The following is a 17,779-nucleotide window of genomic DNA, read 5'->3' as shown; positions in this document are numbered from 1 at the left end:
TATGTCCTTTCAGCTGCAGGCAGTGGCAGTTGAAGGATGGAACTGAGCATGTGTTTCCATCTCAGTGAGCAGGACAGAGAAATTAGAAAAAGAGTAAACAGCAGGTGGCGCTAGAGACAATTTTCAATGAATAACTCTGACTAAATTTTTATTTACAGGCAATTACAAAAGTATTCATATCCAAAATGCTGGTGGTTTGAAAACTGCAGAATATTTTTTGTAGGACAACACCCTTTAATTTTGTTTTGTTTTTTAAAAGGAAAGAACACACAGGTTTTGTGTATTTTATCTGTTTTATTCATACACACATAAAAAAAATTAAACACACTATACAAATGGTATTTCATAGCAGATTACATTAGGTCCATTCATACTCATTGTGCTGCCAATATAACTAGGGACTAGCTCCATTGACACCTGTTGCCCGTACAGCCAAAATGTACTGATTTAAAAGGAAAGAGGTGGTAGCATGCAAACATCTGTTCTGTTTGGGTACAGGCTACCCTCAGTTCTTAAATTAAAGCGCACTGGTGTCCATATATTCATATTTACATGCTTGAAACTGTGGCAGTCCCGAAGCTGGCATTTGGGCATCCATTTTCTTTTCCTGTGTGATTAAAAAGTGTTGGACCAGGTGGCAGCATAGCAGCTCCTCTGAAGTTCCTGTGTCGCCATTCTTTCCATCACACAACTATCTGCAGTGTCACACAATGACATTTAACCAATCAGGCAATTTCTAAATATACGTATAAAATTTTCTTTTCATTCAAGCCAGATAACTGTATGTGTCCTTTTCGCCATCCACGCGCTCTAGATACTCTTTTTCTATTAGGATATCAATACATTTCTAGAGAGAATATAAAGAAAAGAAAAACGTGAGAAGCTAAAAATAACAGATGAAAAATACATTGTCCTGTAGATTCCTCTGAATCTTAGAAACCTCAAGAATACTATGCAGTAAAGCTGAATCACCACAAGGTAGCACTGATTATGGGCATTTAACTCCTTCAGGACCCTGCTATTTTTCACCTTAAGGACCAGACAATTTTTTGCAAATCTGACAGGTGTCACTTTATGTGCTGATAAATTTAAAATGCTTTTACTTATCTAAGCCATTCGGAGAATGTTTTTTCGTCACATATTGTACTTCATGACTGGCCAGTGCCGATGTCGGCGCATACAGCAGGGCTCTGGCTATCAGTGACTGCTGGACCCCTGCAGCTGATTGGGCAGGCGCAGCTCCTGCACCCGCCCGAACACCATGACATACATGTACTTCTCTGGTCCTTAAGTCATGGCCAGAGATGACGCACATGTACGTCATGGGTCCTTAAGGGGTTAAACAGGTGACAAGTACTAGATAATAAATGGGAACATGGAAATAAATGGGGAACTTCCAAAAACCACAGGTTGGTATTAACCACAGAACTGTCACAGGTCACATTTTACTATTAATCAGCATCAATAAAGAGGACCAGAAATTACTTTCATTTACCCTAAACTAGAATTCTGGATCATCTCTTCTGAGAATTCTGCACCCTGCCGTTTGACTGGTAGACATTTAATAATAAATTCACAACTGGGTGTTACCATTCTTCCTTATCAAAGGGGTAGGTCCCTACACACTGACATTATAAGCACTGACTAGACAGTGTCGGAGTGTGCAAGGACAGACGCCCAACTAGAGGAATAACAGAGGAACAACAAGGCATTGCATTCTAAGTATACAGTAGATGCTTCAGAATTCTTATTTCATGAAGAATATTGACTAAAACAAGCATGTCAGAAGGTAACCAGTCCTCTAACACCCACGGGTCTGGGCTATAAATACTTTTGAACTAAGCCAGTAGGAATTGCTATGTCATGAACCCCCACTAATTCAATCTATATACTCAATGTGACTGGCTGAGCAGTCATTTCCTGTGTGTTGAGAGGCGAGCTGAAAGCAGAGACCGCCAGGGAACCGCAAAACTGGAGCAGTGAGGTATGTATAACATGAATAATAATTTTATTTAAAAAAAAAACAAACGCACACAAAAAATAAAAAATAAAAATTCCAGGGAATCCCTTATTACCACACATTTTGACTATAGCCATTTGCTATATGCCACTTAAACGGCTATATTTTTAAAAACTTTTTATCGGGAAGATTTTTTATATTTTTTACATAAAAGGTATTTTTAGCCACAAAGGGATATTACAGTTATTTGACTAGGATAGGGGATTTGTATTCCTTTCTTAACAGGGACCACATACACTGTAGAGCCCCTGAAATGATCGGAGTGGCCGGTCAGGGATGTGTGCAATAGCTCCATTCTTTTCTAGAGGACTTCCGGGGATAACCAAGCACTGCACTCTGCTACCCCTGGAACTCCCACAGAAATGAGCAGCTATGCCCACGGCTGACAGACCGCTCTGATCGTGTTGGGGGAGCTCCCAGTTCTCATAATTGGTGGGAGTCCCAGTGGTAGGACCCCCAATGATCTAAGTTATTCCCTATTCTGTAGATATGGGATAATGTCACATAACCATAAGTAGGCTTATGATGTGTTATTCTAGAGCATTTTAACAGTTATAAAAATAAAAGCAGAGTGGGTTGTTGTTTAGGAGTTACCCGGCACATGGATCTATATAATGGAGGCTTCTTTACACGTGCACAGACTGCAGTAATAATACAGCACCAGGAACTTCTGAAACCTGTTCTGCCAGATGCCTGACGAATGCTGACGGTGACTTGGACAGAATTATGATTTTTGCTTCCTCAAAATCATGCTGACAGCCCCCTGGTATGTCATCAAAGCTTTTCCTAGCTGAATAAGATGTTCATTGAACCATACTCACTTTGATAACTGGAACACGTGGTTTGAATCTTGAAGACAGCTGGGTCAAAACTTCTCCAAGGAGCTGCTGGTGTTTTAGGACCTTCCTCATCTTCATGATTCTTACAATGGCAGCCTATAGACAGGGCAGATTGAAAATTGTGTAACTTTCTAAATAAATATAGGCTTTACTACTATTGATGGTTGCTGTCATAGGCTGAGTCTCTGTCACAACCCATATGTTGATGGCACGTTACAGTGTATTCAGCTGGATACTCTTCATTATACAATACCCAACACTGGACAACCTCTGCAAAGTACATCTCTGGCTTTTTGTCAATTAGCAGACCTCCCTTCACAGATTTACCACTTTACATTTCTATTTTATTTTAGTCGCACTTGCACTCAATGCTGATAGTGAAGGCGTTTAAGAGTATCTTCCTCTTACAGCAAATAAGACATACAGAACAACGTTGGACTAGATGCACAGGCACGTAATAAAATCCTGAAAGACACCCCTAAGACATGGAACTTTGTGTAGAGATATAAATATAAATCTAAACTACATAAAGAGATACAAATTGAATGTAGATGTTAAATGCAATAAAAATAAAATAAAAAACCTTCCCTGCCCTGTTTGTCTGTTCTAGATGTCCCATAAATGAAGGTTAGAGAAACCAGATCAATACCCAGGCTGGACTTTACCAGACTCTGGAGAGAAAAGGACATGTACCTGAATAAGCAGTTTGCGATCTTCCTCAATGTTTTTGTGCGTTGTTTCCTGCTCCTGCTTCTGCTCAGTCTTCATGGGGACATTAATGTTCACTCTAAGCTTTTTACTGCAGAAACACAGAAAAGAAACAAATCATTAACTCTAAAAAGAGATGCAAATTCCAGAATCGTGATGGTAGTAGTACGGCAGCAATATTCTACTCTACAGAGAAAATGCAGAAGAGACCTAGACAACATGATCCCGATTTTCTAAAAAGTGTGATAATAATGCAGCAGAACAGCAATACGTGACCTCATCTTTAAAGGGCTTGTTCATCCCCGGCGGGGCCTCTCAGAAGATGATTTCTCTTACTCACCTGATCCTGTGTTCCAGCTCCTTTGCTCCCCCTTGGTTGCCGCAGCTCTCTAATCCGGTTAGCCTAAACCTGGATGTTGACATTGGGAAGAACCGCGAGTTGCAGCGGTCAGGGAGGAGACAAGGAGCCGGAATCCAGAAGCGAGGAACAGGTAAGTGCGATCGTCTCCACAGGTCTGACCACGATGGAGGGGGAAGGGCCAGAGGGCTCTGACCAAGAGGGTTAACAACCCATTTAACTAAAACATTACGGTAAATACAAATTGATACATCATCTACACCTATAAAAAAATTCAGGAACCTGCCAAAATGTGTAATAGTTGTAAGTTATATGAACATACTTCTTATAGCCCAGGTACAGCTTTATTAATATGTCTGGCCTCAGTTCCATTTCGTCTACATTTGCGTTCTCGTCTTCTAACACCTGCAGTTTAATAGAAAAAACACATCTTCAAAGTACAAATGTACCCTGCATATACTGAGTTGTATGCACAACACACATGCTGTCGCTACATAAAGTATACGCAAGCCTGAAAGGGGGCAGATTCAAACATGGCACAAAGACGGAAACACTGCCGATATAGTTGGAAATGTAAAGTCTAGTCTTCATTAACCTGTTCCTTATTTTCCCATGTATTCTTTTTTTTTTCAAATCAATAGTTTTTATAGTTTTTTTTTATATAAGGTTAGAATTCATATGTTTGTATAACATTTGATAATTAACCATGTATTCCCATGTTTTTTAATCTGCGTAGTGCATAAATGTATACCCCTCGTATGCTACATGGAAACTATTCTAAATGTCCTTGACTGGGCAGAGAGGACCATCTGGTTTTGGCTTATAGCCCAAGTGATGTTCAAAGGCCGGAAATTGATGCAAGTGGTAGCCATTTAATAGATGGCACTAAGAGAGCTTGTTTGCCGCCCCCAAGATTTATACGCCTTTTACAGGGAGAATTGGCTGGCCTATAAAACTCCATATGCCAACCTGGTCGTCTCCATAAGGACTACTACTATCTTCAGTATGTGAAAAGCAGGATTAATCATCTTGAGGTCAGATGGCAGAGTCAGCCATTTAATACTCCAGTTGAGTGCGGTTGGTGTAGATTTTGGTCATTCTCCATTTGTAGAAGAGAGAGCTTTGCAGCATCTGAGTGATCGGAGCAGCATGTATAGCTCTATGATCTTCAGGATTTATCCTGCTACTTCTATCTGTAGTCACATCATCGATAAACACCAATGGCCCAGGTCCATTGGCAGCCATGTATGTATTTTCTTAACTCTACAATACCGTGATTATTCTCAACTGACATTTTCACAGAACCCTGTTAAAACCATATTTCATACTATATAATGTGAACACAAAGTCAATGACTCACCAGTAACTTGGATTTTAATAATATCTGCAGAACCTGCACCAAGATGTCCTGAAAAAGTGATATTCATTAAGTGCTTTATATACATGAAATCATTATCAATGTGTCAATCAAACTGAACAAACAGAAAACTGTCACTGGTATTACTCTGGGTGTCAAAGAGCCTTTTTATGGTCTACCAACAGCTTAAAGGGGTTGTCCAGGAAACAGAATATCCTTTTATTTCTTAAGGTAGGAAATAGTTAAAAATAAATACATACTTTCATCCTCACTTGCCTGTTTAATCCTTCACTGCTCCAGCAGTTCCCACCAGTCTGGGTATACTTCCTAGATTACCATGCAGTCTATGCACATGACTGCTGCAGCCAATCATTGGCCTAAGTGGACTCGCCTGCATTTAGGGCGCTGAAGCTTGGGATCTGCTGCAGCTGTGATGTAGGTAGACGGCACATGACCAGCTACACAGGAGTATGCAGAGACTCATGGGGACTATTGAGTTGCGGGATGATTAAAGAGTTTTTAATATTTATTTTAATGCACTTCCTATCTTGGGGGGGGGGGGGGGGGGGGGGGGGTGACACTGTACCACACAAAAGGTTAGTATATAAAATGAGAATGCTCGGACTGGGAGAAAATGTCTGTATGTGGGTAAGTAACTGGCTCAATGATAGTAAACAGAGGGTGGTTATTAACAGTACACACTCAGATTGGGTCACTGTCACTAGTGGGGTACCTCAGGGGTCAGTATTGGGCCCTATTCTCTTCAATATATTTATTAATGATCTTGTAGAAGGCTTGCATAGTAAAATATCAATTTTCGCAGATGACACTAAACTGTGTAAAGTAATTTACACTGAAGAGGACAGTATATTACTACAGAGGGATCTGGATACATTGGAGGCTTGGACGGACAGGTGGCAGATGAGGTTCAACACTGACAAATGTAAAGTTATGCACATGGGAAGGAATAATGCAAGTCACCCGTACATACTAAATGGTAAAACACTCGGTAACACTGACATGGAGAATGATCTAGGAATTTTAATAAACAGCAAAATAAGCTGCAAAAAACAGTGTCAGGCAGCTGCTGCCAAGGCCAATAAGATAATGGGTTGCATCAAAAGGGGCATAGATGCCCGTGATGAGAACATAGTCCTACCACTTTATAATACACTAATCAGACCACACATTGAGTACTGTATACACAGTTCTGGGCTCCTGTGAACAAGGCAGACATAGCAGAGCTAGAGAGGGTTTAGAGGAGGGAAACTAAAGTAATAACTGGAATGGGGCAACTACAGTACCCTGAAAGATCAAAATTAGGGTTATTCAAGTTAGAAAAAAGACGACTGAGGGGAGATCTAATTACTATGTATAAATATATCAAGGGTCAGTAGAGATCTATCCCATCATCTGATTATCCCCAGGACTGTGACAAGGGGACATCCTCTGCGTCTGGAGGAAAGAAGGTTTGTACACAAACATAGAAGAGGATTCTTTAAGGTAAGAGCAGTGAGACTATGGAACTCTCTACCTGAGGAGGTGGTGATGGCGAGTACAATAAAGGAATTCAAGAGGGGCCTGGATGTATTTCTGGAGTGTAATAATATTACAGGCTATAGCTACTACAGAGGGGTCGTTTTTTTTTTTTGCCTTCCTCTGGATCAACTTGCAGGATAACAGGCCGAACTGGATGGACAGATGTTTTTTTTCAGCCTTATAAACTATGTTACTATGACAGAAGCCCCAAAATATTCCATAAGACACGCAGGTTACAGTGACAGTTATCTTTGTGGTTTACTTGTTCAGCAGATTGTCTAATATGACATGTAAGTACAGCAGAACTTCTGAAGGTAGGATAGGGAGTGACCTGATATATTCGATATGAAGCACCACATATCTATATAAATGATAGCAAATAAACGTGCATTCTCATTTAAGGAAGGCTGCACGCACCCTGGGGCTGTACTATACAGGTTTGCCATAGAACAGAGGAGTTTACATGGACCTTCTAACAAATGTAAGGGAATAAAAGTCAATTCTACCATTTTTATCTGCGTGCTGTCTGTCAGCTGCTGTACTGTGTAGGCATCTTCTGTATTATACTGAAGGAGGATCGCCATCTGGAACGTGGAGGCCTAAAATCCAAATAGAGGCAATGTCAAAGTGCCACAACATGAGCAGACGTGGTCATGATGTGTATACCCACCTGTAAGGTATATCTATTCTTAAAACAGTTGGTAACCAACTCTCCTTTAGACAACTGATATAACCAAGTCAGTTTTCTCCCACTATGCCGACTGGCATAAAAAGCTGTAAACCGCTGATAACTTCTTTCCAACTGTAAGGGTGGGAAAAAAGCATTACTTAAGTAAAATAAAAAAAACATATGCAACATAGAAATATGGCAGCTGAACACAACAGCTCATGTCCGGCTGAATCCGAGGACTGCCCAGTTCCCATTATAGTCCTGAGGACCCTGGCACGATGTTCCGGGAAAGGATAACTCTACCGCATGTATGAAACTTAGCCTTACACTTCAGATGGAACAGGTTAGACTACATAGGCCAGTATGGACAACCACCACAAGGGGGGAGCCCATGCATTACCATGGATAGCGTGAAACTCTTCATTCCCAAAACAACAGATATTAAAGGTAAGGGAAATCTTCCCATTGAATGTAGATTCAAAATGGGAATAGAGGTTAAACAGTTTGACAAGGCTGACAAAATGTCAAAATATTCAGTGCGGCTTTTAGCTTACACTGAGGCACAGCACCTTGTAAATTATGCAGCGTTATGGATATTTTGTGCCAAATTTTGTCCTGAAATGACTGCATATTACTACAACCACATGTTCATAGCTTCCTTCCTGTTAAAATTATCATCATAACCTGAACAACCCAGGTAGAAATCATAATACCAGTCACGTCACACCGTAACCTACCTCAGAAGGTAAAGCAAATGTGCAGAATTGCTGAAAAGGCCACGATCCAGAGCTGAGAACCTGTATGCTGAAATCCACTGTGAAGGAAGAGAAATCAACACGTCTTACAATATGCTGGATGGCAAATTATACAGGAGTACTCGGGCATAGGCAGATGTCTTAATGAGCAAAACATCTACTAGTTCTCAAAAGCCCCTTCTACTATAAGGCATGTATGTCGGAAAGTGCACAGTGGTGGTGGGCTCAGCCGCATCTCACAGAACTTCCAGGAGCCTAGGAAATCTAAAAGGAAAAAGGCACTTCAGCCAACTGGAGGTGCTTGGCCTAAGGCTACTTTCACACTGGCGTTTCTGGGTCCGTTTGTGAGATCCATCATGGGCTCTCGCAAGCAGTCCAAAAACGGATCAGTTTTGACCTAATGCATTCTGAATGGATAAGGATCCGTTCAGAATGCATCAGTTTGCTTCTGTTCCGCCTCCATTCCGCTCATCCAAGCAGCATTTTGGTGTCCGCCTGACGATGCAGAGGCAAACTGATCCGTCCTGACACACAATGCAAGTCAATGGGGACGGATCCGTTTTCATTGACGCAATACAAAACGGATCCGCCCCCATTGATTTTCAATGGTGTTCGAGATGGATCTGTTTTGGCAATGTAAAAGATAATACAAACAGATCCGTTCTGAACAGATGCATGCGGTTGTATTATCAGCGCGGATCCGTCTGTGTAGATCCATGACGGCTCCGCACCAAATGCGTGTGTGAAAGTAGCCTAACCCGCAATGGCAGCACTACATGGTAAAGTGCCACTGGAGTCTGAGAAAAAGCAGAGTCCAAAGACATGCATGGAGATCCACGTACCCCTTAGTTAATGGGCACTTTACAGTCAGTTCTGTACGTTGCTTTGTAGATGTTTTGTGGCAGTTTCTACCCCCAATACTTAGACATAAAAGGGAGAGCTATTAAGCCGCCCATACATATAAGATAAAGGATTGCAGAATTCACAGAGGTTGGTTGGAGCAGCTAACCATCTAATGTGTGTGGGAGCCTCGAATCTTTAAAGCAGGTGTCGAGGGACATAAGGATCAGGCAACTGGATTTTAACATGCCTGAACCTCGTTTTCTCAGGGACATAAACCACTGGCAGGTGTTTAGCAGCAGCCTTCTCCCCATGCTGGATACATGCATGCTTATCTCCCAAGAGAATATATGATTGAATGCACCCAATCCTTCTTTCTCCTGACATCTGTTGAGGGACAGTCTGGAGCTCCTCATACTCCTTAGATTCTCAGCTGACACAGCCCAACCACTACAGTGGTTTTGGCAGACATGTGTAGTGTGATGTATGTGAGGTGTCTTACAAACAGCAGTGGGCCAAGTTTCTACTGATCGCAATTGCCCAAAAGGTGCTAAATTAAAGAGGACCTTTCACAAGTCCGGACATTATCAAATAACTAGCGGGTTGTGTAGGTTAGGCTTTTTTTTTTCCTCCCTGGCTGTGCTGCTCTCCGCTGTGATTGGAGACGCCCATTGAGAAACAGGGCCGTCTCCTCCTCTCTGTACCGATGGTATGAATTTACATACCAGGTGGGAAACAAGTACGGGGACACAGCGGGCAAACAGAACATAGAGAAACTAGTAAGCGCTGTAACATCACTTCACGATGTCCTACACATCCCGCTAGTTATTTGACAATGTTCGGACCCGTGAAAGGTCCTCTTTAAAGAGCTGCTAGAAACAATTATATACAATGAGGTTATAAGTCAGACACAGCCGGCATGTAACTGGGGTGGGGGGCGAATAGCAACCTCCAGTACTTGTAACTGAATACATGGTGGGTGCACTTACAGTCGAGCGGCTCTGAATTTGTCAGGTGCTTTTTAAACTGCTCATTTAGGTCTTTGCTGACGCCGATGTCTTGAAACATTCTCTGCAGCTTCGAGGTATATTCAAAACCACACGCTTGCTGCAGAAAAAGAACATAAAGGGACGTGAACACAAAGCTACAAGATCGATAGTGAAACTGAATAGAAACCATGAAAGATTCATTTGGCAAGTCAGCTCCTACAGGCAAATGAGAGAAAGACTTAAAACCTAAGTGGTATCTCTCAGAAATACAAACATTGGGGAGATTTACTAAGCAACCTGCACAGAATTCATTTATAAATTGTCCTCCTAAAAAATCCAGTGTGTCTGACTGCGACTTGCACCTTGACAGTTTTGAAAAAGGTGCAACTTGGGGTAGTTGAGACATGCACCAGGTGCCACCTTTTGGCATAAATGTACTGCCATACTTAAGGCAGCCATGAGCTGCTAATATGTCCAACTCCTAGCTTTGGCCAAAAAAGCATCCAAAACTGTACCTTACGATGATGCTCAGAGTTTCCATGAGATCTGATGCATGCCATTGAAAACTCTGGCTGTCAGCATGCAGTGCAATGTCCCCATGTTACCAAAGGGTAAATAGCAATATGGAATTCGTAGCAAGACGGACCCTATTACTATGTGATGAGTGACAACAGTAACCAAGTAGACACCAAGTGGTGGCTTGTGATCATGTGACTGCTATAGTAAGCCTATTAGATACTATGTCAGGGGTCAGCAACCTTCAACACTCCAGCTGTTCTGAAACTACAAACCCCGGCATGTTCCATTCATTTTTATGGCAGTTCTGAGAACAGTCCAACAAGTTTGCATGCTGGGAAATATAGTTTCAGAAGAGATGGGGCGCCAGAGGTAGTTCATCCCATAAAGGGAGAAATGTATGGGGCTGTATTTAAAAAAAAAAAAAAAAAAAAAAAGGGTGTGCCAAAATTTTAGGTTTTAGAAATCTTCCACTATGACAAGTACCATGAATAATGTACCCCTGGATGTTACGCTTTCCATTTCAGCGTATGATATACAAGTCAATGCAATTTCTTCCACAACCTCACTAACAGCGCCATGAAGCCACCACTCAGCCGTCAGCTTCACTTCTCTGCTTACCTTAAGTTTGGATATCATGCTCGCTTCTGCATCGTCGCTCGCACTGTTCTGATGAACAAGTCGTTTTGCAAGCATCTTTGCATAGAATTTCTGGAACACGTCTTTATCTTCAATGTATTTAAAGACGACCATCTGTAAAAATTAAGAGCTTTCTGTTTACATGCAACTCCCATAAAAAATGACATGGTTCCGAAAAAAGAAGACAACTTGTAAAAATGGGAGTCTGCCGGGCCAAAGAACACCAGTTCATGTGCGTCCTCACATCTCCCACTAATCAGACCTATATCGAGCTGATATGCAACAGACTAAGGGCCCTTTTACATGGGTCAATGACCAGAAAATGAAGAGGGGAGGCGCGATCACTAACGCCACTGCTCACCCTCACACAGAATCATTATTTGCCAGCAGCACAGTGCTGTTTAGATGGCACAATCTGCTTCTGGCAATCAATGTTTTAGGCGACTGCATTAACGATACCATTACCAGATGAGAGAGCGCTTCGCTCAACGGCTAATTGGCGGCAGATCATCACTAATGAGCGTTCTTACGAACTCTGGTTAGCGATGATCTGCCCGATGTTTGGGCAGTGTAAAGGGACCTTAACATATATATCTAAGATATGTAACTGCAGTGTAGAGATGAATTAGAGACACTTACAACTTGATTGAGTGTGTCTTCCAATTCTGCCTCTTCTGGGTTCTTAGAACTAGGGTAGATGGAAGGAATATTGTATGAATACACCGGGAAGAGAACACTGATATCAGCACATGACATTACAGCATATACACTCACCTCTTCTTCAGTAGTGAATCACAATAACGGGCAAGCAGCTCTGGAGATTTGCTGGAAGATTGGGCCATTTTTGTCACTGCATTGTTATTTATAAATCGGCCACAAGCCTGCCATGAAATATTAAGAAAAGGGACATGAGAAGAAATCCAAACGCCATGCCACCATATCTGTCCAGATTTATCTGGTGCAGTTACACTCACCTTATCTAGTGCCGCCACAAATCCAGCATCATTGTTAAAAGCAGACATAACTAGTGCATTATATTTCTTATGGACATCCAAAACAGTCTGTACATACATTTTGGGATCCTGAATAGAAAGGAAAAGATAAAACACGTAACACATAAATAGTATAAACCAGTGGCGCACACGTGATGTTCCCGTGTGCGTCCCCCAATCACCAGTTCTATGTTAAGCAACTTAAGGGGGTATTTCCATAATTGATGTAAAATGAAAATCAGACATAATATGGTACATAACAATCTCTAACAAATAACCAGCCCTGTACCTCACATGGAACCAGAAATCATTGCTCTAATTGTTCTGCTACATTTATTTTAGCCGGCAGCTCAGAGGGTGTGTCCTTTCTGCTGTAGCTCTTTCCCTGTAACTAGAAATAGAAGAGAAGACCAGGACTGTACGTGGCGCTGCAGAGAAGGCGAGACTCTGGGAGAGTTAAGTTTGAAAACTTTACTGGCGCTAGAAGCCAACACATTTCGGGATTGAACGGATCCCTTCATCAGGCAATTGTGGTGTAGCCTGCTGGATGAAGGGATCTGTTCGATGCCAAAATGCGCTGCCTTCTAGCACCAATAAAGTTTTCCCAGAGTTGTGGCTGCTCTGCAGCACCGCATACAGTCCCAGTCTTCTTCTCTTTTACCTACAGTTTAGCTTCCGGATTGGACACCGGAAGGACCGCGTACAAGCGTGAAAGGCTGTTGTGCCCTCTACACAAATGAGTGGCCCTGAACCTGCGGACGTTCTGCACTTTCGCTTTTTCCCCATTTTGTTTCTAGATGCCACTGCTCTTTCCCTGTAACTGCCACAACTTCTAAACAGAAGATACCACTGGTGGCAGTTGAAGATTTAAACTGAGCACGTGTAACCAACTGTACTCTGGACAGGAGAATAAGGAGACAAAGAAACAGCAGGTGGCGCTATACAGGTACATTTTATTGAATAGTTCAGTGACTACACTAAATTTTTAATTACACGCAATTACAAAAGTATTCAGATCCAGGTGTTGGGTTGAAAACTAAAGAATATTTTTCGTGTTTCGTGGCACAACCCCTTTAAAGGAGCAATCCAGGTAAAACTTGTACTGTGTTATGCACAGTGAAGGCCTTATGGGGCAGCACTGTATACTCTCTTTGGAGTCCTTTGAATCTCTGGGATGTATACAACCCCTTTAAGTCCTGCACTAGGCTTAACACAGCGTATTAGTGTTACCTAAAGAGATATTTTCAAGAGGATGCCGTATTAAACATTTATGGTACGCAAAGAAGGAAGATGTGAGGCGGCCATGCATGCCTGCTGCTCTCCATTGTAGTTTATCCGTGACCTTGTTCTCCTTCTAGTAGGAAATCTCAAAAGTGGAACTACAACCTGTTACACACTCAAAATGTTGTGCACCTCTGGCATAAATGACAGGAATAATGATGGGGACAATATTGTAATACTACTAGTACAGTATACCTGCAGAACTGTGTGCTGCTCCGGTAGTAAGCATAAACACGGGGTCTTCAGAGTATTGTCAATGTACTAGATTTTACATTAAATGCAATAAAGGTGATCAACTCTGCTTCATTCTATTTCCTGTGGAATCTTGACCACCACTGGGAGTAGATGTCTATATAGTCATCCCTCAGGATACAATATTTTCAACAGTTAGGTCCATATATATTTGGACAGAGACAACATTTTTCTCATTTTTGTTCTGTACATTACTACAATGGATTTTGAACAAAACAATTCAGATGCAGTTGAAGTTCAGACTTTCAGCTTTAATTCAGTGGGTTAAACAAACTGATTGCATAAAAATGTGAGGAACTAAAGCATTTTTTAAACTCATTTCAGGGGCTCAAAAGTAATTGGACAAATTAAATAATTGTTAACCACTTCAGCCCCGCTAGCTGAAACCCCCTTCATGACCAGAGCACTTTTTACACTTCGGCACTACACTCCTTTCACCGTTTATTGCTCGGTCATGCAACTTAACACCCAAATGAATTTTACCTCCTTTTCTTCTCACTAATGGAGCTTTCATTGGGTGGTATTTTATTGCTGCTGACATTTTTACTTTTTTTGTTATTAATCGAAATGTAACGATTTTTTTGCAAAAAAATGACATTTTTCACTTTCAGTTGTAAAATTTTGCAAAAAAACCCGACATCCATATATAAATTTTTCGCTAACTTTATAGTTCTACATGTCTTTGATTAAAAAAAAATGTTTGGGCAAAAAAAAAATTGTTTGGGTAAAAGTTATAGCGTTTACAAACTATGGTACAAAAATGTGAATTTCCGCTTTTTGAAGCAGCTCTGACTTTCTGAGCACCTGTCATGATTCCTGAGGTTCTACAATGCCCAGACAGTAGAAAAACCCCACAAATGACCCCATTTCGGAAAGTAGACACCCTAAGGTATTCGCTGATGGGCATAGTGAGTTCATAGAACTTTTTATTTTTTGTCAGAAGTTAGCGGAAAATGATGATGATTTTTTATTTTTTTCTTACAAAGTCTCATATTCCACTAACTTGCGACAAAAAATAAAAAATTCTAGGAACTCGCCATGCCCCTCACGGAATACCTTGGGGTGTCTTCTTTCCAAAATGGGGTCACTTGTGGGGTAGTTATACTGCCCTGGCAATTTAGGGGCCCAAATGTGTGAGAAGAACTTTGCAATCAAAAGGTGTAAAAAATGACCGGTGAAATCCGAAAGGTGCACTTTGGAATATGTGCCCCTTTGCCCACCTTGGCTGCAAAAAAGTGTCACACATCTGGTATCGCGGTACTCAGGAGAGGTTGGGGAATGTGTTTTGGGGTGTCATTTTACATATACCCATGCTGGGTGAGAGAAATATCTTGGCAAAAGACAACTTTTCCAATTTTTTTATACAAAGTTGGCATTTGACCAAGATATTTTTCTCACCCAGCATGGGTATATGTAAAATGACACCCCAAAACACATTCCCCAACCTCTCCTGAGTACCGCGATACCAGATGTGTGACACTTTTTTGCAGCCAAGGTGGGCAAAGGGGCACATATTCCAAAGTGCACCTTTCGGATTTCACCGGTCATTTTTTACACATTTCGATTGCAAAGTTCTTCTCACACATTTGGGCCCCTAAATTGCCAGGGCAGTATAACTACCCCACAAGTGACCCCATTTTGGAAAGAAGACACCCCAAGGTATTCCGTGAGGGGCACGGCGAGTTCCTAGAATTTTTTTAATTTTTTGTCGCAAGTTAGTGGAATATGAGACTTTGTAAGGAAAAAAGAAAAAAAAAAAAGAAAAATCATCATTTTCCGCTAACTTGTGACAAAAAATAAAAAATTCTAGGAACTCGCAGTGCCCCTCACGGAATACCTTGGGGTGTCTTCTTTCCAAAATGGGGTCACTTGTGGGGTAGTTATACTGCCCTGGCAATTTAGGGGCCCAAATGTGTAAGAAGTACCTTGCAATCAAAATCTGTAAAAAATGGCCTGTGAAATCCGAAAGGTGCACTTTGGAATATGTGCCCCTTTGCCCACCTTGGCTGCAAAAAAGTGTCACACATGTGGTATCGCCGTACTCAGGAGAAGTTGGGGAATGTGTTTTGGGGTGTCATTTTACATATAACCATGCTGGGTGAGAGAAATATCTTGGCAAAAGATAACTTTTCCCATTTTTTTATACAAAGTTGGCATTTGACCAAGATATTTTTCTCACCCAGCATGGGTATATGTAAAATGACACCGCAAAACACATTCCCCAACTTCTCCTGAGTACGGCGATACCACATGTGTCTTCTTTCCGAAATGGGGTCACATGTGGGGTATTTATAATGCCCTGGCTTTTTAGGGGCCCTAAAGCGTGAGAAGAAGTCTGGAATATAAATGTCTAAAAATGTTTACGCATTTGGATTCCGTGAGGGGTATGGCGAGTTCATGTGAGATTTTATTTTTTGACACAAGTTAGTGGAATATGAGACTTGGTAATAAAAAACAAAAACAAACAAAAAATTTCCGCTAACTTGGGCCAAAAAATGTCTGAATGGAGCCTTACAGGGGGGGTGATCAATGACAGGGGGGTGATCAATGACAGGGGGGTGATCACCCATATAGACTCCCTGATCACCCCCGTCACTGATCACCCCCCCTGTAAGGCTCCATTCAGACGTCTGCATGATTTTTACGGATCCATGGATACATGGATCGGATCCACAAAACACATGCAGACGTCTGAATGGAGCCTTACAGGGGGGTGATCAATGACAGGGGGTGATCAGGGTGATCACCCCCCTGTCACTGATCACCCCCCCTGTAAGGCTCCATTCAGACGTCCGCATGATTTTTACGGATCCATGGATACATGGATCGGATCCACAAAACACATGCGGACGTCTGAATGGAGCCTTACAGGGGGGTGATCAATGACAGGGGGGTGATCAGGGAGTGTATATGGGTGATCACCCGCCTGTCATTGATCACCCCCCTGTAAGGCTCCATTCAGACGTCCGCATGTGTTTTGCGGATCCGATCCATGTATCCATGGATCCGTAAAAATCATGCGGACGTCTGAATGGAGCCTTACAGGGGGGTGATCAATGACAGGGGGTGATCAGGGAGTGTATATGGGTGATCACCCGCCTGTCATTGATCACCCCCCTGTAAGGCTCCATTCAGACGTCCGTATGCGTTTTGCGGATCCGATTCATGAATCCGTGGATACGTAAAAATCATACGGACGTCTGAACGGAGCCTGACAGGGGGGTGATCAATGACAGGGGGGTGATCAGGGAGTTTATATGGGGTGATCATGGGTTCATAAAGGGTTAATAAGTGACGGGGGGGGGGGGGGTGTGTAGTGTAGTGTAGTGTTTGGTGCGACTTTACTGACCTACCTGTGTCCTCTGGTGGTCGATCCTAACAAAAGGGACCACCAGAGGACCAGGTAGGAGGTATATTAGACGCTGTTATGAAAACAGCGTCTAATATACCTGTTAGGGGTTCAAAATTTCGGATCTCCAGCCTGCCAGCGAGCGATCGCCGCTGGCAGGCTGGAGATCCACTCGCTTACCTTCCGTTCCTGTGAGCGCGCGCGTTCACAGGAAATCTCGCGTCTCGCGAGATGACGCGTATATGCGTCCAGGAGGAGTAAAGCAACCACCTCCCGGACGCATATCTGCGTTAGGCGGTCGGGAGGTGGTTAATAAAATGTAATTTCTAATACTTGGTTGAAAACCCTTTGTTGGCAATGACCGCCTGAAGTCCTGAACTCATGGACATCACCAGACGCTGTGTTTCCTCCTTTTTAATGCTCTGCCGGCCTTCACTGCAGCGGTTTTCAGTTGCTGTTTGTTTGTAGGCCTTTCTGTCTGAAGTTTAGTCTTTAACAAGTGAAATGCTCTATTGGGTTCAGATCCTGTGACTGATTCGGCCATTCAAGAATATTCCACTTCTTTAATAAACTCCTGGGTTGCTTTGGCTTTATGTTTTGGGCCATTGTCCATCTGTATTTTGAAACGCCGACCAGTTTGGCTGGATTTGAGCACACAGTATGTCTCTGAAAAAC

The 17,779-nt window shown here is 42.2% G+C and overlaps 1 protein-coding gene across 5 annotated transcripts in view; it reads right to left on the bottom strand.

Annotated features, from left to right (window-relative positions):
• Positions 1-279: 279 nt before the first annotated feature.
• CUL1 (cullin 1) overlaps positions 280-17,779 on the bottom strand; it is a 70,411-nt gene continuing 52,911 nt past the window's right edge. For all 5 annotated transcript variants that reach the window (XM_044293290.1, XM_044293289.1, XM_044293291.1 and 2 more), the window contains 13 exons: positions 12,205-12,312; positions 12,005-12,111; positions 11,870-11,918; positions 11,213-11,344; positions 10,076-10,193; positions 8,229-8,305; positions 7,492-7,623; positions 7,328-7,420; positions 5,286-5,333; positions 4,248-4,330; positions 3,553-3,658; positions 2,842-2,955; positions 280-847 (listed from right to left, as the gene is read on the bottom strand). In XM_044293290.1, coding sequence (XP_044149225.1) covers positions 767-847; positions 2,842-2,955; positions 3,553-3,658; positions 4,248-4,330; positions 5,286-5,333; positions 7,328-7,420; positions 7,492-7,623; positions 8,229-8,305; positions 10,076-10,193; positions 11,213-11,344; positions 11,870-11,918; positions 12,005-12,111; positions 12,205-12,312 — 1,248 coding nt within the window. In that variant the 3' untranslated portion in view covers positions 280-766. The remainder of the gene's footprint in view (positions 848-2,841; positions 2,956-3,552; positions 3,659-4,247; positions 4,331-5,285; positions 5,334-7,327; positions 7,421-7,491; positions 7,624-8,228; positions 8,306-10,075; positions 10,194-11,212; positions 11,345-11,869; positions 11,919-12,004; positions 12,112-12,204; positions 12,313-17,779) is intronic.

The sequence above is a fragment of the Bufo gargarizans genome, chromosome 5 (genome assembly GCF_014858855.1).
Source record: "Bufo gargarizans isolate SCDJY-AF-19 chromosome 5, ASM1485885v1, whole genome shotgun sequence".
Lineage (NCBI taxonomy): Eukaryota > Metazoa > Chordata > Amphibia > Anura > Bufonidae > Bufo > Bufo gargarizans.
The sequence above is the reverse complement of the archived record's forward strand: the minus strand, read 5'-3'. Positions and strand labels throughout refer to the sequence as shown.